Source organism: Xiphophorus hellerii, chromosome 9, assembly GCF_003331165.1.
Source record: "Xiphophorus hellerii strain 12219 chromosome 9, Xiphophorus_hellerii-4.1, whole genome shotgun sequence".
Classification (NCBI taxonomy): domain Eukaryota; kingdom Metazoa; phylum Chordata; class Actinopteri; order Cyprinodontiformes; family Poeciliidae; genus Xiphophorus; species Xiphophorus hellerii.
The window spans coordinates 8,166,689-8,191,431 of NC_045680.1; the positions used below are offsets into that span (position 1 = coordinate 8,166,689).

The 24,743-nt window shown below is 38.3% G+C and overlaps 2 protein-coding genes across 5 annotated transcripts; both read right to left on the minus strand.

Moving 5' to 3' along the window:
- Positions 1-4,819: 4,819 nt before the first annotated feature.
- LOC116725479 (interferon regulatory factor 4-like) lies at positions 4,820-10,930 on the minus strand. The gene is made up of 9 exons (XM_032571552.1): positions 10,827-10,930; positions 10,437-10,636; positions 9,691-9,877; positions 9,523-9,599; positions 9,056-9,194; positions 8,857-8,958; positions 7,715-8,077; positions 6,966-7,078; positions 4,820-6,075 (listed from the first exon to the last, which is right to left on the minus strand). Exons 2-9 carry the CDS (start codon positions 10,632-10,634, stop codon positions 5,914-5,916), a joined length of 1,341 nt encoding a protein of 446 aa, XP_032427443.1. The 5' UTR covers positions 10,635-10,636; positions 10,827-10,930; the 3' UTR covers positions 4,820-5,913.
- A 2,478-nt stretch (positions 10,931-13,408) lies between these two features.
- LOC116725480 (dual specificity protein phosphatase 22-B) lies at positions 13,409-24,266 on the minus strand. Of its 4 annotated transcripts, none has more exons than XM_032571553.1 (7): positions 23,883-24,150; positions 23,765-23,798; positions 20,250-20,332; positions 18,206-18,255; positions 17,950-18,024; positions 16,446-16,617; positions 13,409-14,859 (listed from the first exon to the last, which is right to left on the minus strand). In XM_032571553.1, exons 1-7 carry the CDS (start codon positions 23,901-23,903, stop codon positions 14,710-14,712), a joined length of 585 nt encoding a protein of 194 aa, XP_032427444.1. In that variant the 5' UTR covers positions 23,904-24,150; the 3' UTR covers positions 13,409-14,709. The 4 variants fall into 4 exon arrangements, with proteins under 4 accessions (XP_032427444.1, XP_032427447.1, XP_032427445.1 ...); XM_032571556.1 differs by having other exon boundaries at positions 14,703-14,859; positions 16,446-16,609; positions 23,883-24,156; XM_032571554.1 differs by lacking the exon at positions 13,409-14,859 and adding an exon at positions 15,763-16,139 and having other exon boundaries at positions 16,446-16,609; positions 23,883-24,266.
- Between the last annotated feature and the right edge of the window lie 477 nt (positions 24,267-24,743).

Below are 24,743 nucleotides of genomic sequence, written 5' to 3' on the forward strand. Positions count from 1 at the left end.
CTCCTCCACCGTGTTAGAGGTGGCTTCACAAAGGACATCTATGGTCTACAACTGGTCTCGATCCCCAAAAGTTTCCAGTGGCGATCAGCAGGACATCCAGGATGAAGAATCGGAAGGACAGTATCGTCCTGAAAAACGTCCTTATATGGTAGGTGGTTTAAAAACCGCAGTCATCAATGCACAAACACCTCAAGTCAAAGCAAGTTTATTTGGAAACCACATTTCAGTAACAAGATAATTCGAAGTGCTTTGTATGATGAAAACAAAAAAACATATTGCAGTAACATAAAGGAAAGAAAGTTGGAATACAGACTAAAATTAATGTTTGACTTAATATTAATGGAAAGAAACTCCAAACAAATTGGGTTTTAGTCTTTCTTTCTTTAAAAGAACTCAGGGTTTCAACATTCTTTCTGGAATCTGGCTTTGTTCCAGAATAGTGGAACATAAAAACTGAATGCTGCTTTTCCGTGTTTGGTTCAGATTCTTGGTATTCAGAGTAGATTTGAACCAGAAGAACTGAGTGGTCTGAGCAGCTGGACAAAGACAGATGCCCAGAAGAGAGAACCTCCAGATCATGACTGTGCCGTCTCCACTGTCCTTATAGAAAAGATCTCCAGTAGCATCTCTTTGTGATGCTAGCAATTTTGAAGCAATCGAGATGTCAAAAAAAGTTTTTTTAATTATTTGTAAATCTTTTTGCCACCTTTCAGTTTGAGGCAAGCTGAGCTCTGTGACATGATGTACTATTATGCTGAAATAGCCCTCAGAAGGTAGGTGTGGCGATGAAGGAATAGATTTGGTCACCAACAATATTCAGGTGATACAGTAACAGGCCCAAAGTGTGTAAAGTAAAACAAAAAGAAAAAAAGAAACATACCATCACACCAGTACCATCATTCACAATTGTTGCTACAAGGCAGGATGGACTTATGCTTTATTATGAATGTAACAGCTGAAATTAAGACTTCTTGAATTAGGAGACATGTTTTCAGTCTTTTTTTTCTGTCCCATTTTGGTGAGCTTTAGTGAATTGTAAACTGTTTCCATTTCTTGGTTAGTCTGGTTTTCTGTTATTGTAATTCATATAGTGTTTTAGAAAGTGTTTACAGTATACCTTTGTTAAATTGATTGGTTATTGGAGCTACTGCTGTTTTTATATCATCTCCAGCCTGTTTATTCTCTGTAAACCTGAGAGATGGCTGTGTGTGGGAAAATCCTAGCAGATCAACAGTTGATTAAATACTCAATCCTAGTTTGTCTGATGATGACAACCATGTTTTTTTTAAACTCAATTTCTCTCCCGTTATACTGCTCGGCTAAAGCCTCTGTAAGTCATGTTCACTAAATCGTGATGACTAAACGCATTTCCAGTTAGACTTTAAATTTAACTTCATGTCTAAATGTCACATTCGGTTGAACAACCAGCAGTGAATGCATGGTTGCAGACAGTTGGCTTGTGTGCAAATCTGTTCAAACGATCATCTTTCATTATTCATTTCTGAAGCTCCAGCTCATCACCTTGCACATGCCGTTTCTCATGTCAGCGTCTGGTTCTGAAGGAGGGCGGGAGAGAAGGGTAGGTTCAGGGCGTATGCAGGGTGGGGAAGGTGTGGGCCGTTACTGAGGAGGACCAAACACAGTTATTTAATCCCAGATAAAGATGGTTGTGGGTGTAGGGACTCACGAAGCAAGCATCTCTTTTGCTGAAGTCGTGTAGAGGAGAGAAGAACACGCCTACAGGTCACATGAGGCAGATTGGATGAGAGGGGTTATTTGAGGGCAGAGTGGATGTGCTGCAGAGGTTGACCCATTAAATTTCAACTTCTGAATGTGCAAACCACAAATTGCTCTTCTCAGTCATTTGCTTTCAGATTTCTGTTATCGTCTGCATTCACACACCCCAAACCTTTTTTTTTTTCTGACTTGGTTTCCCCATCTACATATAGGGGAAGGCCATGCAATGCAGACAAGAGTTGTTTTGATCGCCTGTGTTCTAAACTTAGCTCTCTTTCCTCCCACGGATTCATTCACAAAATAGGTTCAAAGCTTAAAACCTTATCCGCTCCTCACTCGGCTATGTTTACAGTAACAAAGGTGAAAAAGGGGAGTTTTTCTGTTTACAATATTTTTTTGTCCTCTGTTCCATTCAGGAGAAAAGATCACAACACCAGATGAAAGAAACAGTTACTTTGACGTGATGTTTTCTTCATAGTGAGTGGGTAAATGAGCAGATGGAGAAATTTATTGCATCAAAGAGGATTTGTTTTGGCTCAACTTGGTTGTGGAGCACATTTGTTACCTGTTTTTCTGGAGCAGATTTGTTTTTTAATGTACGTAAGAAAACTGTTCTCATTGCTGATAAGAAGAAAGAGCAAAGTTTAAATATGTGCTAAAACACAGTCGTTAGCAGAAAGACAACAATTTTCTGTTGTTTGAGTGAAGTTAACTGGTTAGCAAGGTGATTAGTCTTGCCATTTATTGGGTGAGGTTCTGTGGAATATTTATGAGCAATCATTATCTTAGCTATGGCTGCAAGAGCAATCCTACTTTGGAGAATCAGGGACCAATTCTTGTGTTGAAATCAAGCTAGCCTTTACTTAATACATTTCCTAAAATGTTTTCTGTTGCGTATCCGAAAAAAATGAACTGTTTGCACAACTGCGGATGGAAAATACTCCACATGCACAGTAACGCCTGCAGCTGTACGGCTTTACCCACAGTGCTTACCTTGAGATTTTCCTTTAAGTAAAAACCAAAAATGTATTTGATTTTGATAATATCTAAAACTCTTTAATATAAGAGAGAAAGAACATGTCTTTTATGTCAAAACATCTTGTGCATAGCCCACATCTGTGAGAATCTATGGGGCAGGGTCACATTTACGTCCTAAACCTCAGTGTTATTGGTGAGCTAACTTTTGTTTATTTGGCGTCTTGGTGCTCTTTCTGTAAGCTAAATGTGACAATGTAGTGAAGCTAGCTAAAAATGAATAAGCATAGTTTTGACCCTCCCATAGTTTTTAGAGAGGTCCAGTGAACCCCGCCTGGGCTTTTAACCATGTGTGATTCTGGCACGATCGCCTGTTTAACAGCGGGTGCGGTTTTACAAACTGGAGAGCTGACGGGTCACTCGGTTAGCCGAACGTGACATCTACCGTGCGGAAGATGTTAAATCTAGTTGAAACTTTGCCAAAAGAGTTGAAGTTAGGTAAACATAGTTTCTTCATCTCCTCCTCCTATGGAAATCTCAGACACACCACCTGAACCTGGGAATCGCCATCCTCCCCTGGATCACATGGGTAAACTTTGTTTGTCTGTCTTATTTATTACATCTGCTGTTTTTGTGTGCCATGTGTGTTACTCACATGTGGCCAGTATTTGTGTGGTTTTGTCTTGTACTGGTTTTGTGCAACATGCACATGATACATGTTAGAGATGTGGTTGTGCTCTTGTGGGTGAGGTGCAGTGATAGTATTGTGCCTACCCTCAGATAATGTCCTGCAGGCGCCCCTGCACCTGCAGATGACAACTCCAACAGCACTGGGGACGAGGTAGTGCACTTACCAAGCCTGTAGGAGGCAGGTAACCTTTTGTGAACTTTCTGATCCAGTCATGTTTTTCAGAAGTGCACATATGATCTGGCACATGTAATCTATGCCTCTTGAGATCATTTGGCATTAAGCCAAAAGGTGCAGCAGCACAGACAGAACACAGAGGTCCACCATTGCTGTTGTGCTGTGCAGAGGAGAAATCGGGCTTGAGTGCACAAGATGACATGGCCCACATCATTGTTTACAAATATTTTTGGTTTGCATTTACACAGACCTACTTTGTGTTGTGTTTAGGGAAAAAAAGCTGTTTTCTTGAGCCCCATTCAAACTTTTGTGTTTTTGTATGGCAAATGCTCTATTGAATATGCTACAGAACGTTTCCAGTCTACTGTCCTGGCATTGTCATGTAAACAGGGCCTTAGTTGTCACTTATACAAATATCCCAACAAAATGGTGAGTTGTGTCACTTTTGTATTGAATTATTTTCACTGTCTTGTAGTCCATTTGGGATTAGAGCAGATGAATACTTTGTCACAAGTTATGAGTGAAAGGATGCAGGTGGAAGCAGCGCAGATGTGGTTGACAAGAGAAAATAGTTTTATATGAATGCAACAAGGTAGCCTATGCAAAAAAAACTTAGTTTATTAAAATGACAAACAATTTGATTAAGATGGTGGAAATAGAAGTTTTAATGGGTTTTTTTCTTCTTTTTTTGCACGTGTTCACAAAATGTTTAGCTGCAAATGAACATTTTGTGCACATAAAGTGTGTGTACATTATATAACCTACCAAGAAAAAGGTTGAGACTTTTTTCTTGGTAGGTTATAAAATTTTGGTGAAAATAATTTAAGCCGTTTACCTCCTCATGCTTTAGTACAACCACTGGTTTCCAAAGTAACCTGCTCTGACTTGTTTTTGGAACCTAACCTCCTCAACTGATGACAACTTCTTCCCTACTCATCTTCTGAATTATTTTGCGGCTGACAGAAATGTTTTTGTGGTTTCTTTTCGATTGTTTTCCATAAAAGTGGAAACACTTCTGCTAGCAGAAGTCAGGAAGGCTTTCTCTCCACTGCTCTACGCGGAAAGCGCGGCCAACCTCTTCCTCTCTCTCTCCGCCCTTCTTGTTGTCATCATACTGTTTGCGATAACCCGGAGTTTGATTAACCAGCGTCATCCTGCATGTGAACCACACTTCCTGTGCAAACCACGCACAGATAGTACTGACGTTATCCGGAGAACACACACAATTATGAAGAGAGCATGGCCTTTCTCACAGTGTCTTGTTGTTTTTTATTATTGTTTCTTTTTTATATACAAACACAAATTATTCTTGAAGACAAAATACATTCAGATTAAAACAAGCTTTGTTCAGATGTGAAACATTTATGATACAAAATAAAAGTTAAGAAGCTTATCTCCCTTAGCTCCCTGAGTTTCTTATACAAACAGTAGTAATAGTGTCCACTAGCAAAAATATATATATATATGTAGCAAAAATTCCTATTTACAAGAGGTTTGTTAAATAAAATAAAAAACTTGCAGCTTCTTACCGCAGCTGATATTTACAAACAGAATGTATGTTTTTTTCTTATGTAAATAAAATACAAAAGTAAAGCCAGTAAGCTTACTCATAAAAATTGCAACACTGACCTTTTGTAACCAGTAAAAAAATACTTTCCAACTTGTTCAAGGCGTAAAAGTACACAATTAAAATCTTTTTGGGTTCTACGACAAAAAGCGATAATACTCAGTTTCACAATATAATTTCAAAGTGTGAGTTAGATGCAGTTACTAACTAACAGAAATAAAAGTTTGGCCCAACAAGAAAGCAATACTTTTTTTTTGTTCTAACTTAAGAATCAAACATTTGGTAGCTCTTTGGTGGATTTTGCTGGAGTTCTAAGCAGGCTAGACCTTTTTGCTTCCAATTTTACGCTAAGCTAGTCAAGTACTAGTCACGTCATGGATCTCAGGATGGATTTCATACCTTTGAAACCTTACAAAATAAAATGTATGTTTTGCACTATTCTTTTAAGGCACAAAAGTTTTTTTTGTTCGTTAGTACAATCACCTCCGCTGTCAGTTTCAATTTCCTAAAATGAATAATGTATGGTTAAAATAAAACAGCGCAGCAGTTTTTGGTTTTATCACACCAACACATATTCACTCACATGTTAATACACAGAATTGAAAACTAAGTAAACAAAGGCTAACTCAATATTCAGTTTATGTACACAGTTGACCATTTTTGTTTGTCCCTGAGATTTCACGGCCATGTTTTTTTTTTTTGTTTTTTTTTTTTTAAATGCTTCAGTTGCTTCATGAAGTTTTTCACAGTCACTCAAACCGCTCATGGTTCACTCCTGCAGGCTGCTGCTGTGGTGATGCGTGATCGCTCTCGGATAGTCCTCGGTGGCATTTATATGCTCCGTAACTGTGGGATGCTCGTAGCCACGGTAATAGTGCCCACCAGTCTGCTGGGCGTAGAACAGGAACTGCCTGGCGAATAGCGGCTCCACCTGAAACACAGAGGGGAGAAAAGCAGTTCAATATGGCTCCATTTTACACTTTGAGTTTTTATTCTTTTTTATTTGACTAGCACAGCATAAATGTACCATTTTAAACTGGTAAAAGTCTGAGATGAGTTTGTTAATTTGTCAAGGCTAACAAGGAAGTTGCACTTTGTTGCCATTTACGACAGACTTGGTAATTCAATGTCTTTCTTTCTTCTAAAAACACACACAGTCTCATTCCTATATACAACGATCACAGATACAACCTGGTTCCCTGTGCACTGTAACATATATTTCTGCATGTCTATGTTTCTGTCAGTTGCTCACATAAAAGCTGAATTTATGGTGAGAAATACTCAATTATTTAAATACTTGTCAAAGCAAGTTGCTTTTAAATCCTATTATTTTTCTTATTTCTCTGACTAATAAGATTTATCTTGACTGCGTTGCTGTTGAACTTGCTTATAGAAAAGGCGATTGTAGCAAGAAATGTTACAAATTACCAAAAAAGTTGATTAATAGAATAAGAATGGCTAGCCGTGCTAAAAATAGCCTTCCTTGTCATTTTGAGATCTCTGACACCTTATGCTGCTGTAGAAATCAAAGATGTGAGAGGTAATCCTAAAGTCTGGAACCAGATCGATGCTGATTCTTAGCAACTTTTTCTAAATCTAAATTTAGATTTGAAACATGTGCATCTTGACAATGGAGAAGTTCCTGCAGACTTTCAAGTCCTATTTTTGAGTTTTGAAAACAAACTTAAAAGTTCAGCATTACTTTTTTGAAACCTTTCAAAACATAACACTGAAAAATCAAACTAAGATTTTATTTTGATCACAGTGTCTTTCCACAAAGAGCCATTGTAAGATTTCTTAAACATGGAATCTAGCAGTCACCTGGACTGTGAGGGTTCGCCTTTGTCTCTGAGGATCTAGACATTCGTCTCCAAAGCTCAGCAGGACCTGGAAGCGACTTAGCGGCCGACCGTGGAGCCCGTAACTCTGGATCTCTGGGTGATGGGAAAGGGAAACAACGCAGGTTTACATTATTATTAATAGCTCTGTTATCTGGAGTAAGTCTGAGGACTCAAAATGATTTCACCAGAATTTCTCTTGAAGTGGTATGACATTTTGGGGTAAATCAAATGGAAAGTCCTGGTCACACTAAGCATGCAAATACAATTAGTTGTCAGTCACAGCTGGGGCTGTCAGTGCATGTGGGTGGGGAAGATGTGGCTCTGTAAAAAGTCATGTGACTGACAGCTTATCATGAAAAGCTACTTGAAGAAGGTCACCACAATTCTTCTGAGATGCTACTAATGGGCCTTTCCAGTAAATGAGCTGCAAGTTTGGTACTCATGTGATTTCATAATCAAAACTGTCCCTTTAATATGGCTTTTTCTAATTAAAAGCCACAATAGTTTCGGTAATATAGCCTCTTTTGTTCGATTTAAATAGGAAACGGTGTGAATTTCAATGCAGTTTTTTTTTTTTTAACCCCATGTGGGTAAAAACATAAAATAAACTGATACAAAAATGTAACATTTTAAAAGTAACCTCATTATATTCCAAATATTTTTCCCAAATCATTATTAAAAAAATAGAGCATTTGTAATTGAGTTTGATCACGCTTTCTGAAGTCTCACCTGTAAGGTAGTCCTGTGTATGTAGAAGTTTACAGACAATGTCTCTCTCCAACTTGTTGGGCTTGTTTCCGTACATTGAAGGGCCTCCCTGCCAGTACACTCTACTCTGACACATCCTGCGGGCGTAGAGTCCGTCAGCGCCCATCCACAGCAGGACCCCGCTCTCCAGGCCGGACGGCGGACTCGGCGGGCACTCGTCCACCCTCCTCTGGATGTCCACAGGCAGCGGCACCACATCGGGACCACCCGAGAGGTAGGGCTTCTCTGGTGGGCTCGGGGTGATGTGGCAGCCCTCTGGACTGGAGGTGGTCACCTCCCTTACCAGAGTGTCCCGTACATATACCGACACATGGAGGCGGAAGTCTGTTCGAGGAAAGAAAACCGACAGAGGGTCAACAAACCTGACCTGTTTTCAACCTGTTTATGCTTCTGTCACCTATACAGTCAGATTCAAAACTGTAGTTGGATCAAAACAGTTTGAAATATTTGTTGAAAACAATCAGGAACAGCATTTATTTAGGTAGAAGGTCACCTGAAATTGACAAAACTCTGCTTTTTAGGAAACAGGATCTGTGCTGCAAGATTTGTGTCATACTTTAGACCTTAGATTCCCTGTTCTCACATTAATGCCCTGCAAAATGGCATTAAGCCCTTAATTTCAATTTATTATAGTTTGGCCTGATGTGTTTGAGAATTTAACCATTATACCTTTAAATATAGTCAAATTTATGTAGGTGCATCTCTAGCAACTGATTACCGGGATCATATTTTCTTTTAGGGTGTATACTAAGAACATGTTACTTAATTGCTAAAGAAACTTTATTTTCACTTATTACACTGGGGCTGAAAAGATTGCTCACTTCTTGCTGAAATGTCATGTTTTTGGTTACATCTCTGAAAAGCTTTCCTTTGATTGGTGGGAATGATTACATAATGATTATCTGTTTTTATTTTTGGTGCACAAAACAGGCAGGTGACAGGATTTTTGTGCATATAAATCTTTAATACGGCTGGAACAAACTTCTTTTGGCATAATTTAATCTGCACGAAGCATTTTGCCTTATAGCTTCCTGTTTTACAATGACCCAACGATTTCATGGCGTGAGAGGGAAAAAGGTGAAGTGAAAGTGTATCATGTGCACCTGAGAGCGCCTCTGCTGATCTGATGCTGGCGTCCAGTGGGAAGGGCGAGGGTTGACTGTCTGTGGGGCCGTAGGAGTAAATGGAAGCTCTGAGCTGGTATCCTGCGCAGAAAGAGGAACGGAGTCAAGCTTGTCATGTCAAAAAGTGGATGTAAAACGGATAGGTCTCATGCAGCTGTTATAGATAGAAATGACGTACCGTTCTCCATGGATGGGGTCTGCCATGGCAGGCTGCGAGGGGGACAGGGGCACTGAGTAAAGGGCAGGTCGGGCAGGGACGGCTGCTCCGGGCAGTAATCCCTCCAACTGCATTCAGGGCTTGGCATGTACTGTGGTATCTACAAACACATACATCCAGCTTTGTTTATCAAGCATGACTTTACAAGGTTACATTATTAAAATGTTTTGGATTCAACGATCCATTTCGAACATGTTTTTCAAAGAACCAAGTGTTCAAAATTTGCTTTAGCTTATGCATTTTTTTCCTCACTGTTATTTAAAGTACCTTCCCTTTACAAATGTTTGTTCAGCATCATTCAACACATCATAAAGCTGTTGTTTCTCAGTTCATTCATGCACGAACAACATTCCATGGTTCATTCAGCAGACTGTCTGCCGTCTCTCTGAGGCCCCGCCTCGCTCATTTTGTATGCATATGTAAATTACCTGAGTGGGTACGGAAGGGTATGGATGGTGCATCTGATAGCTCACTGGGCTCAGAGGACTGTCCTCCGGTCTGGGCCCTGCGTGCGACACAGAAAAAGATTTAACTTCACCTTTCCCATTTAAACTCATGCAGCTGTTTGATGTATAGGTGGCGTTCGAGTCACTGACTTTTCTTTGCTCCCTCCGGGATGATTCGGTACACTTTGTAAGGGTCAGAGATGTCCAGCTGGCTTCTCTCCACCAGCTCCTCGAAGTCGTTGCTCTTGTTGAGGGCGCAGCGCAGGCGCGTCTTCCAGGTCGGAGGGTCCGGCTTGTCGATCCCCTCCCGAAACTTGCCCTTGAACAGAGCCCATGCCTGCAGACAATTCGCAGGGAGAAAATTGCAAAAAGCAATATATAAGCAGTGGGTCACATCTCACATGGTTGCAGCGCATGAATGTGAGAATGAGTGCGCAATTAGACTCGAAAACTTTATTTATTTAGATTTTCGTAAAATAATGTTTTTTCCTTACATTTACATTAAATTTTAAATAGTATTTTTAATTTTATCTGCTGTTAAAATTACAATGTATACAGTTGATGACTTTTTTTCTGAATTTATTTGATTTTATATTTCGATAGATGAATTAGACTTGTTTGAAATTATAACACTTATTTGTAGTGAATTAAATGTACCTGAACTGAATTGAATTTGGCTCATTTTTATAGTTTGCTGTTTGCATGTTTAGGTCTATACATTCTAAATGAAATAATACATAAAGACTCCGCAGAACAACCGGGCATCAATATTTACACAGGTGCCTAAAAGAGAACTTAAATCTAAATGAACGAACAATAAGTTTAAATTCAGTCTGTAGCTTAAATATTTAAATAAGTTGCCAGTTTTATTCTCATCCATGCCCACTGTCTCTTACCTTGAAAAGCGCGGCATCCTCATCCCGATTGTAGTCCTGCTTCCCGGCGTGTTTCCATGGTATCCTAAAGATGGTCTTCTCGTCGTTCTCCCACACCAGGCCGGGATACTTCCCGCAGTCCACCTGCTCGATGAGCCACTGGCGCAGCTTCCCGTTGCCGCTGCTCCCGGAGCCTCCGTAATCCGCTTCAGAGTTCATCTCTGAGCAAAACACAAAACCAAAACTCCGCTTGTAGGTCCTGTACCCTAATGTGATATAATGTGTAGGCTGTGAAAGCAGCGCAGAATCAAGAGTTGTAAAAGTGAGAAGATCGCTAAACGTGGACTCCCACGCAGACTACAGTTGTGCTCTTGTTTTACGCGCCCCGGGTGCGAATCGAAGCTGTCTTACCTGCGAAACCCGAAACCCGTCAAGTTTTGAAATCTGTCAGTCTCAGAAAGCCCTCACCATTCCGGCGGGCCCGCTTAAATCCTCGCAGCGTGAAACGAGCAGCAAGGAGGGCGGAGTCAAGAGGAGGATGCTGAACAGGAGGAGGAGGAGGAGGAGGAGGAGGACGCACCTGCCACGGCTGCGCCTCCTGCCGCTGCTACTCTGAGCTCCCCTCCTGCGAAGCTTATCAGCGCGCTCACAGCGGCCGATCTCCAGTAAGACACCAGGGGAAACCCTGCCGGCGTCAGCCAGAAGTGTCACACACCCGCACGGGTGGAAAGTCAGAGGACGGAGACGAAAACAATTCTTTGAAATGATAAAGCCTTACGAAAAAGCAGCTGCAGAGTAGTCCTGCAGGAGAAATGATGCGCAGAAAGAAAGAAATGTAGTGTGTTCCTCCTGGAAGATTAAATAAGAACAACCGATATAATTTAGATGAGCTTATTAAATACAGTTAGAGGAATTCGCCTGCTCTGGAGCAAGAGAATAAAAAAGGCCAATAGAAAAATGTAACTGTAGCCTGTTCGAGAATGAAGAAAATGCTTGTGAAACTTGAAAAGGTAAATACGGTTCAACTGAAAAAAAAAAACGATTAATATAATAATAATCACCCCAACCTATTCTTAGAGATATCAAACAATACATTCTAGTTTTTTTAAATGTCTTTTACGTCTTATATTTTAATTTCTACCTTTATCTCATTTTCTATTTGGGGTTTTTATACGAAAACTGTTATAGAAATTTAACTTCATTTTATACTTATTGTCTTACTTTTTCTTCTACAAAATGCATGTCAAGTAGCCACCATTTTACAGTTGGGCCATTTGGGAAAATTAGCATTTGAGTAAGTCAGAGCTAAATGTATATGTATTTGAATAAGCTAGTTTTAAACAACAAAAACAGACGGTGTGTATGTGTGTGTGTGGGTTCTTTGGGAATTTAAAGTTTCTCTAGTTTCCATTTGCAGCATCTCAACTCCTTTATAAATAATATTTTCAAGAATAGAGCGGATTTAAAAGCTCCTGCAGAGGCAATATACCCATCATTGAGCCCTTAAATAAAGAAGTAGAGGTACATGGCATTTGGCACAAAAATAAGTTTTCATAAACATTCAAACTCAGTCTACTGATTCATGACATTTTAAAACAGAAAGTATAACACAATTGTCTAATTACTGTCCTTATAGAACAAATATGTTCTCTAAACCTTCTTTCAACATCCAACAAATATTGGATTAGTCACACTCGCCTGCTGAGTTAATTAGTTTCAGAGGTGGTGATTTAAAATAAAACACAAGATTTACAAAAACAAAATGTTTACATGTTAAATGAGCAATATTTCATGATTTTTAATTCCTCATAAAATACACTACTGACAAAACGTAAGGGATATCTGCCTTTTGAGTAAAATTTATGGAAAACGTGAAAAGTTGGCAGGACACTAATACTTTTATGAAAGTAGGGCATTTAAGTGCAAACATGCAATAGTGGTTTTCTCATCTCAAACAATGAATTGAAACAAAAGCATAAATAGTGCTGTTTATGCCACACCAAAAAATGCTAAATGTTTCAATAACAAATCATGAGCTCTTCAGCATCTATTACAGCTTGACAAGAACGTCTCAAGCTTTTCACAAGTTGACTTATTGTTTGCTTCGGTAACGAATCCCACCCTTCTTCTTCTTCTTCTGTTCACAACAAAGTGAGCATCATGAGATGCAACCTGCTGATGATATTCTGTAACACTTTAAGCTCAGTGGTCACTTTTGTCTGAAAACATCATGCTTGAAGGCAAGGTCAGGTTGATCAGCTGCTTGGTGTTGTCTTGGTCTCATCTGTCAAAATGTGAACAGCAAGCTAAAGGGAATTGTTTAAATACCAATTTTGATTGAACCAGGAAATGTATTGATCCAGTCAGGGATCAAACAAGCTGTTATGAATTTTATCATTAAGCTTAGAGAACAGCAAGTTGTGCGAAAAGCATTGAAACACTGAAAAGTCAAAAATGTGCATTCAAAAGTTTGGAGGAAGTCACATTAGACTTTGGATATGTATTTTTTATAAAAAAAAGTATATTTTTTACTTAAAACTGACACTAGACACGTAATCTGTGAAAAAAATCAAACTCCCCTGTCTTCTCCACGTGCTAATTACAGATTTACACTGCTCAATCAGAAACAACCAATCACAGCCAGGAGGAGGGTCTTAGCACTGTCAATCATGCTTGTGTGCACTGCTCACAGACTCCCCCTTGCTCTCTGCAACACTACAGCTTCTCCCCATCAGTTGAGCCTGAAAAACGGTTTTCCTGGAACTGTGAGTTGTTTCTCCACCATTTACACATTAAGTAGTGTGTATACAGGGTTGATTGACAGCACCATAGCACTCCTCCTGGCTCTGATTGGTTGTTTTTGACCAGGAGTGGTGCATTTCTTCACGATTTAATCTCAGTATGTAAACATCTGTTCTGTGAAGGATTCAGAAGTTCGTTGGAGAATCTATAATGAACAAACATCATGAAGATCAAGAAATGCAGCAGTCAGGTCGGGAATAATATTATGGAGAGTTTAATGCAGAGTAAGATTACAAAACAATATCCCTGGCTTTGAACATCTCGTGGACAGGCTGGGCAAGGGATGGAAAAAATGGCTGGAGTTAATGGGAAGATGGAAAGTGCTAAATATGAGATTATTCTGAAAGAAAGTCTGTTGCAAAACACTTGAGACGGGAGACACGGCCCTATGCAGACAGTCACGGTTACAATGGAATGTTTTACATCAAAGATGAATGAATTGCTAAATGGGCTAGTCAAAGCCTAGAAAAAAAAAAACAAATTCAAAATGACTTGAAAATGTGATGTTCAAATTAGATTCTGATAGGCGATTTCTAAAGAACTATTGGCAATAGTCTCAGTTTAATGTGCAAAATCGTTGAGACATAAAAGATCAGCAAAATGTGGTTCTACAAAGATGAATCAGGAGGGATGGATAATATTTATGCAATTCTTATTTCTAAAAAAATACCTCAAATACGGTTTGATAACTGTGCATGATGTTTCCTTCAACTTCACAATTATGCATTACCATGTGTACGTCCATCACATAAAGTCCCAATAAAAACATTAAAATTATTGGGTGTAACTTAACAAAACATGAAAAGGTTTAGGACATGAATTCTTTAAAAACAAAACAAAAACACTTTTTGGATACATCTTAGATACGAATGTGTCAAAAGCAACATTAGTTAAATTTGTGGAAGTCAAAATAGTTAAAAATAAATGACTCTGTTTGAAATGAACTCATAACTCCCTCAGTGGGTGGGTGAAATTTGACATTAATAAAAATTTACTTCCACAATATACAATTGTTTGTCTTTTTTATGCAGAGGCTACTGTTAGCTGGACATAAGGCAACACAAATAAATTCAAATAATATTAATAATAATGTAAGTAATAAAAAAAAACACATGTTGTGGTATGTTTACTGGGAAACTGTTCTTTAGTTTCCACTCTCTGCATAGAAACTAATACTCATATTTCAAGTTCAAGACACAGCATAACATAACTCATAGAGGGGGAGTGTCCGCTACTAACTGTGTGTTCACACTCAGGACTTTGTGTACATACTTCCTTGGGGTCCCGCTTGGCTGCCCTTGCATGTTGTTTTGACAGTTAGAGGCCAAGACATGACATGACAACAGAGGTATAAAATCCCCCGGCCAATCTGCAAACACGAGATTCAACCAATCATTGATACCAAAGAACTCCTGGATGAACGTTCCTGCTGATGCAATTCCAACAGTCCTCAGATTTGTAGGCCCAGGGTGATGAGAGCAGAATATTTTTTTCATGTGTGACTTGGTCCCAGAACTGGGGGGACGTTGACAGAGCTGCTGCTGCCGACACTGTTATTAGACTTTTTATTGATAAGATTCTGAATTTCCTCATCGTCATTAAAGGAGCTCTTCCCGTACCGCTCCGTCCACCAGGCTCGATACTGAAAAGAGGGGAGAAAGAGTTTTATAGTTGTCTCTTATGAAAAAGTCACAATAATTTCTTCGTATTTTTTTATTCTAATCTTTTCAAGCAGACTTTTTGTGACTTTCTGAAGATCTTTCTTTTAGGTCTTGGAAAAAGATTTAGATCAAGTCACATTATCATTCAATTATAAAACTGTATAGCATGTTTTACAGCCGACTGAATCAAGTAGTTTTAGCTGCAGTAAAACAGCTGAATAACCCTAAATACAAATATTTAATCTGTCATTCTCTGCTTCCCAGCCCCTCTTCATTACATCACAACCATTTCTGAGATGTGGATAGATAGAAACACACAGGTTTGGCTCCTCGCTTAACAAACACACTCAGAAACCAAATAATTTCAGCATCGTCATTGAACAGTGTTATGATATTTAGAAAAAATGTAAATGTAGAATTTGATGCTAATAACAGCATATTTCAAGAAGTTGGCTGAGGCAAGATTTCTATCATGTTACAGCACAATTATCTTTATGCTTTTGTTGGGGAACGCATTGTGTTAAGTGTGGCAGATTCTGGATCTGTTGTCTCTTTCCAAAAATAAGATGTAATGAACAACGTCCAGACAACACTGATATTTCAGAAAATATTATATGCCTAACTTTTGCATTGTATAGTACAGTTTTATACCATTCTTTAAGTGGAGGATTGTGTGTGAAAATCTCCATAGGTTCCGTTTCTGTCTGCAGCAACATCCACGCTGTGTTTAAACACACTCAAATCCCCTTTTCTTCCAAATTCTACACTTTGTTTGAACTTTAGAGAGTCATCTTCACCACCTCTTCATCTCTAAATACATTGATCTTCAACAGATTGATCTTCAACAGGTGTACGTAAGAAAGTGAACTGTGAGTGTGTTGGAGTCTGTAAGTATTTGAGAAAATCCACAATTTTATTGAATTCAAACACCTCAATTTTCACAAGTTAATCTGCCAATCATAAAAATGTTCAGACCAGAGTTAGTTTTACTTTCCATCCTTGACTTTTCTATTATGCTGCCAACAGTTAGGCTGGCTCATGAAACTACTGGAAGCCATTTACTTTTTTCTTTTGTTTGTTAAATAACTGTTCAAACAAACCAATAAATTACAAATATAAAATTATCTGCATTTTTCTAACTTTTCCTGAATAAAAAGCTCTTAAACATACTGTATTTCAATAAAAAATTCATGACAGAAATTTTTGCTGTGGGTAGGCTTCAAATATGGAGCCTGCAAAAAACAAAGGACACGGGGAAGGACTAAAGTAAAGATGCATGGGAGGGAAGGAAAGAAAGAAGTAAGGGAAGGAGGGGAACATGAAAGAAGGAAAGAATGGAGCAAGAGAAATAGGGAGGGAGGAACGATGGATAATTGGATGGGGCATCAACTCATGAAATACACATTTTATTTCCGTTCACCTTATTCTTTTCCATATTTATTAAGACTTAAAAACTACTGAAACTTCTCCAGGCTGAATGGGAACCCTATGGATAATTTCTGATCTCTCAGAGGTTCATTTTAAAAATACACGTTCATATAGCGATATTTTCATACAAATGACTAACCTCTGCCAGTTCCATGTTTTCGAACTCCTCCAGCTGCCGCAGGAAGCCCAGGTTGGGGCCCGCACACGGCCGGGCAGCCCGGACCGCCGCCAGGGACTCCACCCAGCCTCGTCCCGTCACTGTCATGAGGTAAGCCACCACCAAGGTTACGCTGCGGGACACTCCTGCCACGCTGACAAGCACAGACCCTCACAGTTAGTAATCCTTCTCATATGCAGAATCTCAGCTTTAGAGTATAAAAGAAGTGAAACCCACTCCTGACGCTGTGGTTAAATGTCTGCTGTTGCCTGTTTGATATGAGACAAGATGAAAGGTGAGGACATTTTCTATGAAAGTTTTTAACCTACAAGCCTGATAGGTTTTTGGTGTGGCTGAAAATGAGACCTGGGCTAATAAAATTTGAAGATTTTTCAGTCATTCTGAGGTAAATTCTTATTATGACAGGGGAATACAAACTTTTTCTGCTTCTTTCTGATACAGTAACCAGTAAGCTCTGAATTTTCTTTGTCTTTTTCCTCCAAGCAGTCAATTGTTTTATAATCATTCAAAATTATCCAAGCTAACCACAAGTCTTTCAAAGGTTTTACACCTCAGCTTCCTTTTTACCTCAGATGTTATTCGAATTGTTGGGACATGAGAAAAACAGAATCTGAAAGTAAATTTTGTAAAAAATACAAAAAAAACCCAATAAAACACAGACCTGACACAAGACCTGCAGGTGCATCATGCTAAAGTTTCTATAATTTATATTTAATGGCTTTACCTGTTGGGTTCTTCCTCAGATTGGTACTGCACAACATTGTTTTTTAAGATTGAACCAAACATACAAAATAATAATAAATCTCCAATAAGTCATCACTTCATGTATCCATTCTCTTTTCACCTTCTCATCTTTTTTCTGTCTCATCACAGCCGCAAACATCAATGTACTGTATTTTATCAAGATTTTTATGTGACAAACACAAAGTTGTGTATATGTGGGTTTCAAAATTTTTACAAGCACAAATCTAAAAAGTGTGGCATGAATTTCTGTTTTCTTGGGTACGTTACTACAAGCTTTCCACATCTAAAGACAAAACTTGTGCTGCCGACTGTTGTTAAAAATGGATTAAGCACTGTAAGATTGGATGGAGAGGGTTTGTTGAAACAGTCTTTGCAAGTCCAGAAATGTGACTATCCCATTTTAACACATCTATGACTCCTATTTAAACCATTCCATTGTAGGTCTGGCTGTGTGGCTAATGTTGTCGAAATCCTTGAAGGCGAACCTCCACCTTAATCCTAAATCTTTCCCAACCTTTTTAAGGTTTTTTTTTTCTTTTTTAAAAGGACCTCAAAATGAAGGAGGTTGCAAAAATATACAAATGTATATACTACTACTTTCTTAAACTTCACAATTATACATTATGTTGTGTTGGTCTAATAAATTACTCAAAAATAAAAGATTTATGGCACCAAGCTACAAAAAACCAATAAGAGATCAAGTCTAAGAACTGGTCCTCACCAGTGAATGAGGCAGCCCTCTCCTTTCAGCCGGCTCTCATGGATAAACATGATGCTCTCTCTGAAGTACTGAATCCTGGAGGAAGCATCACATCAAGCAGCTTATCATTAAACATAACATTCTAAATATAGAGATGTAAGTATCTAAAGTGGAACGTGTTAGTTACAGATCAAATGTACATATTTCAGTTGAAAGAAAAATTAAGCAAATTGCATTGCACATAAAATGCCAAAATCTGATCTTTTTCAGCACTCACAAGTTTTGCTTTGAGTGGTCAGACGCAGATATACAGAGATAAGTCATGTCCTGCACAGAAGAGGAAACAGATTAAATTAGAGATGTTAAAAAAAAAATTAGGTGCAGTATTTTGTGAACAGAAGTTCCTTTACACTTGCAAAAACAATAATATTAAATATATTAATTGTTCTTTGTATTTCAAGGTCATTTAGATGCAAATGCAGTGGCTATTACACCCTTCCTGTTTTTTCATGATACGTGCCCTGAAACCTTGCAGCCCTTGCCCTGTGAGCGATGTAGATTGTGACATAGCGAAGTGAGGGTGTGAGTTGGGGTGTACGTGTGTGTGTGTGTTTACTCTTCGTTGCACCTGGCAGCTGATGGTACATTAACTGGACAGAAACCACCTCATCGTGCTATGACTGCACTTGTGCAAAAACCCCTGAGTCCTCAGGGACAGCGCAAACTCTGGAAGTGCTCCAGACACTTTTCGTAAGTATTAGTAAAAATATATCCACAATCTCTGCAACCTTTATTTAAATTCTGACCCTCTGGGTCTGGAAGAAGTTGCTGAAAGCACCTCATGTCTTTGCACAAGTTCATCACTATTATTTAATAAAATGAAAACGTGACTGTGAGACTTTATTCCTATGCATGCTCATAACAAAATTCCATTCTTGTACAGAAAAGTGTATTTGTAACAGATTTGATCAAATAGAAATTACTGCATCACTTTATTTTGCAATATGGTAATCACGACCGCATCTTTTCAATGTAAATGTCACATCTTACCACAGAGACTTAGTGGTTGCAAATTTTACCATCCTCTCTCAGGAACCATCACGTCGTCTTCCAAGAAATCAATCAGTCAGCAGTTTGACTGTTGAGTATGCAAATAAACTGTCCCATCTGGCCATTCTGTCTAAACTCGACCTGAGTCATCTTTAGTTACAGACTTTTTAAAAAAGCAGTGTCATGCATTTTTTTACAGAAAAATTCTCATAATTCTCAGATTATGTGTTCTATTAGAAATTAACAAAAGTGTGTGAAGTATGTGTGGGCCAGAACTTTTGAAAAGTTTTGGTGGTTGACCAGTTTAGGTAGTGATACTGTGTAATACAAGTTGCTGTTTCTCTTCAATGTTCAATGAAACATTCTGGCATGGATGGGAGAAAGTGTACAGAAAACTGAGCACTTTTCATGATCGCTTTCAGCAAGGAAAAGATGAAAGTTGTGAAAGCGGACACTGTCTATCAGACAGATTTTCAAAAATGACTCCAATGGATTATTTTCAAACACTTTTTTTGGTTTTGTTCACCTTGTTTCTCATGTTCAATCCAATATGATAAATAAATAAATAAAAACATTCCTCCACTTACCGGCACATCTAAGTGCTGCAGTGAAAACTCAAAAAAGTTGCTTTTTTTTGTCCAGTTTTTTGTTCAAAAGTTTTTGGACCTAAATGTGCAGAACTAAAAGCTTCTTGTGAAGAAAATATAGCATCAAACAGCAGCTGCATCAGCTGACAGATTTTCACACATGGACTGAAATTCCAAACAATACTGAAGTCTCAGTAAACGCTGTGTTTAATGAAACCTGGTGGATTCCATGTCTTATGACTGTCACACAATTGAAAATATGAACATCTGTCTATTTCAGCTGCCTTTGATAACGATTTCATTGAATGCTCTTATCTCACTAATGATCTAAGAAAATGAAAAAATGTTTCAGGAAGTGATTCTTCAATAGGTTGAACACATAAAATAGATAAACCTAAAGGATGATTAGATATATCCTATTGTTATAAACTGTTTTAAGTAAATTCCCTACATACCTTTGTCACACAAAAGTACTCACACACAGCTGTAGGGAGATATTTAACTCTGAAGAGACATAGCAGCTCCGCAGAGATTTAACACTTTCACAATGAGTACTGATCAGTTGGGACACTGGCGGGTAAGTGACTGAGTTAAAAGGACATTAAGTACTCTATAGTTGGATGAAGGTTTGGGTCGTTGGGTCACAAAAGCTCATGTAAAACGCGCAATTTGAAGTTTCCTCACCTCCAGGACAGGTGCAGCTGTGTCATGGATTGAGAGGATGTGGGTGATGTTGTGCTTTGCCAGCAGCTCCCGGTCCTGTGCATCTGTGAATCACAGAAAATCGAGAAATTTTAAATTATTTCTGCATCCAATGACAAATGTCAGCATGAAAGCTGCAACCTAAATAAAGCATTTTCTGCCCAACAACACCCCCCCTCCCTTAAAGTCTTCCAAGCAAATATGGCCGTATGGTTTAAAAGTTTTGCTCTTCTTTTGAACTGAAAGAAAAACCGGAAAACCAGTGTTTCTAAAACAGTCCAACAGCTTGGCCCAAAAGCAAGAAACAGTAATTGTTTTAATCAAATTTTGTTCTTTAAAAGGAAGCCAAATGTTTTCTACGATGGACAGATGTGCTTTAAGCATTTTTTTTCTCATGCTTTGCAAATGTGCAGGATGTTGCTAATGCCACCCCAAAAATGCCTAGAGAAGCCTTCACTAAGCCCCGCTACAATGCAAGTGACAATTAAGCAACCTTAAACTGCAGAGATTATGTTGCAAAAATATGTAATAAATGGTAAAACAATACAAATATGTTTAATTATCAAAGTATTTGTAAGAGAAGTACAATCCTGAGTCACTATCTGTATGTTCCCAGGATATACTTTATGCAACATAAATCATAAATTGAGGGAAGGCTAGTAACTCCCCTAAGGCTCAAAAAGCTAAAGTTAACTTTTATTTTTCATATTTTTTTGCCAAAATCTGACATTTAAGACCAAAATTTATTAAAACTATGCATAGTAATTAAAACTATGCATTTTAATTATCCAAAGATACAAGATGTGATTCATCAGTGTGAACACATGCAGTTTTTGTTGCTTTTACCAAGACTCATATTGGTAATGTAGGCCTCTGTATATCCTTTAGTTTGATAACTAGTAATGCATGTATGATTGGGACTGACTTTTTTTTTTAACCTGGCTAAACTGAAATTAAGACTAGCTGGCACTGTTGTGTATAAGACAGAAAGTCACATATTGGACATATCAATATATTTTAAGACACCCTAAGGGGGGCTCTTTAGCAAGAAATGAATCATTGGAAGTCAAAATTGGAAATAAAAGAAAGTGCCCATTTTCATTTAGAACAAGCACATGCTAGCAGCAGGCACGACGGAGAAATTTCTTCAAATTTATATCCCCCTCTTCATGGAAACAACACGACGAAAAAGATGCCGCTTTAAAGGTGAGGAGTATCGATCTGGCAGTACAGGAAAGTAGAGCCGCTGCACGTAAGCTCGGCGTGAACAAATCCATTGTTCGGCGTTTGAGACGCAGGGCTGCGTCCTTAATGTCAGATTTATTAAGGACGCAGCCCTCTGCTCTGCTGTGTCCTTGTGAAAAACCAAGAGCAACAGAGATACCAGCGGCTTATAGGCCGGTGCGGCTTATATATGTACGTTTCCAGTTTTTTCAAAAAAAAATTGTAGGTGCTGCTTATAGCAAGGTGCACTCTATAGTCCGGAAAATACGGTAACTTCACAGAGAAGCTGTAGTTGTTGACAGCAGGTGTAATCTGTACACTAATCCGTTCTCTGATTAATTTGAAGCTAAAAGGGACTGCAAGAAATATTGCATTGCCTTTAAAATTCAGCTAGACCCACCACATTCCTAATTAGCAAATGATAAAGGACTAAAAGGACTCAATGCAAAAGGCTATGATTGCTTGCTTTGCTCAGTAGAGCAAAGTATGAGCAGCCTTTCACATCTCTATTTTTATCTGCAACCCATGAAGGCATATATTTGTCCAATGGACAGTGTTCACAGACATGTAAAATCTGTTTGAAGGACAAAGATAGTTTAAAATTGTGAATTCAGGCAACAGGCCTTCACAAATAAAGGAAAATAGAAGTGTTTCTAATTATTCTTTCAGTTATTGAGCTGATATATTGAAAATAAAATCTTTTCTGCAATATTCTAATTTACTGAATATGACTGTATACTGTTGAGATTAGCTGCATACTTTGATAACTTTGTTACTTTGAAGAATGCCTGAACTTGACCCCCTATAAAATTCCAAATCATATTAAGCACTGACAATTTAAACATTATCTATATGTAGAAGTAGATTCAATATATGGTTTTATGGTAGTAAGATATTAGTTCTCAAATCCCAATTTCAGAATAGGCAAATTTTACAGAAATGCTGTGAAATATAGAAAGTTAGCAATGGATTTGATTTATTTGATGCAACTTTCATTTTTTCTATTTACTCAGACAAAATACATAAATGAGAGATCCAGTTTGGAAGTGACTACTGGCTTCTGGCCTCATGGTGGACTGCAACTTTCACAACATCCAAATTTATTGACAGTCTAATTTTGCAGTTTGTTTGTGTGGGATGTCCGAGTTTATTTAACATTGAACTGCTTTTTAGAGGTTGGCTTGCCCTTGGATTTGACAGCTTAACTAGATCTTGGTCTTAGAACTACTTGGTTAGATTTAGACTCTTGCTTAGGGTTCAGCTACTATGGAAATCCACCAATTACTGGCCCAGTGAATGTGGTTTTTGGGGGGAATTCCCAATTTCTGAGCCTTTAGTGCAGCATGTAGACATCTGGAAAAGTATAGCAGGTATCCAAATCAAGACTCCATTTTTCTACGAGGTTCATCAAGTGAATTTATTTAGATAAATACTATTGTTAAACCTGAATACATTATGTTTGTAGTTCAGTTTTAGCTGAATAAACTTGAATCTCATCTGAATGTGTTTAAAATAACTTAAATCACAAATGGAAACCTCAAAGGTTTAGTTGTAAAACTCATTGACCTTAAAAAGTATTTTTTTTGGCTAATTCAAACTAAGACAAAAATTGTGATATACACAGTTTGGTGTATATATAGCAGGAGAGGCAGCCTTATAACATTAGACCTTATTATTTCCTTTGTCGTGCACAAATGTCTTTAAATAGCAAGGCGACAAGCATAAAAGAACAAAACATAAAAGGTGTTGCTAAGATGAAAGGTATTATGTTTCCTATTTGACAGCATTTTTCAGAACAGGTCACGTTTAAAAAAAATTCTTCCACATATTTATGCTATTGCCTACGTGTTTATGGTTCACTGTGCGAATTACATATAAAAAGAGCAACCTCATGCTTTGGTTTGCTGTTTTGTGGAAACATTTGGAATGCATCTCATATCAGGGACACCCCCACAGCACGGGGCATCCCCTCCCACGCCAACGCTCATCATATTCACAACATAACATTTATGTTCCCCAGCAGCTGCACACCTCAAACACAAAGGAAAAACTTCAGTAGAGATAAAAACAGTACTGTAAAAGTTTTTTTTTGTCAAAATGTAGTACTCCAGTCGTTCAGCTTCACACTGTGACCTCTCTACTCTATAGAAACCAAGCTCAGTGTAGCAGTTCACCACATGCTCCTCCATATGAGGAACTGAAACGTGTTCTACTATGCTGTCCTGAAAATGATTAAAAAAAGGAATAATTTCTTCACTGACATGAAGGCTTACCTTTAATGTTACCAAGGTACAGATCTGGTAGGATCTAAAAAGAGCAAGGAAACGGAGCTGAATGGACAATGCAAAAAGAGATTTTGGAGATTTAAACCGATTCTTTGTGATACTTTACCTTACTTATTCCATTACCCATCTTTGACAGAATGTCTTAGTTCAAATCTAAGACAACTATATGGTCTTTATCTTCCAATTCAGACTTCGGGGACGAAATCCTGATGCTCTACAGCAGCATTGCTCTCAACGGACATGCTCCGTCTCACCGTCCTCCAACCATCCTTGATAACTTCTTTGGGGTCAACCAAAATATCACAAAATCTTTGACACGTCCACAGCTCATGTCCCGAGAGATCTTTCACTAAGAGCATGTTGATTAGAATTACGTAATGTCACCTTAGTAGTGAAGCACACTGCTTGGGTGTTTATATTTAGACCAAGCTGGTTCACGGGATCGTGCATAGACACATACCAGCCAGACAAAGATGGTCGAGTGCCAGGAGAAACAGGAGAACACATCTAGAGCGGGGTGACGTCTGGTTGTCACCATGTGTTGAGCTGTTCTGCCATACAAGGAGCACTTCTCAATCAGATTCAAATACTTGCAGTAAATCACATTTTTTACTGGTTTTCCTTGACTAAGCAAGCATAGTCCCCCATTTCCCAATAATTGTAACAGTATTTCATCTGATTATTTGTAAAAAAATACTTTCAAATCAATTATATTCTCTGTAAAGGTCCATACAATCAGAGATTGGAATAGTTCATTCAGTAGATGTGATGAACTAAGAGCCCTAACATATTCAATTTATTACAGAAAATTAAGTAAAATCGTCAAATCACAGGCTTGATTACGGGCCTGCTTTTTTCTTGACATTAAGAATTAACCCCGCTTAACTTTAATTTCTTGCTCTCTATTTCATTGAACACACTTCAAGTTTTGCATTTCCAGTAAATCTGGCGACACCTTCAACTCATC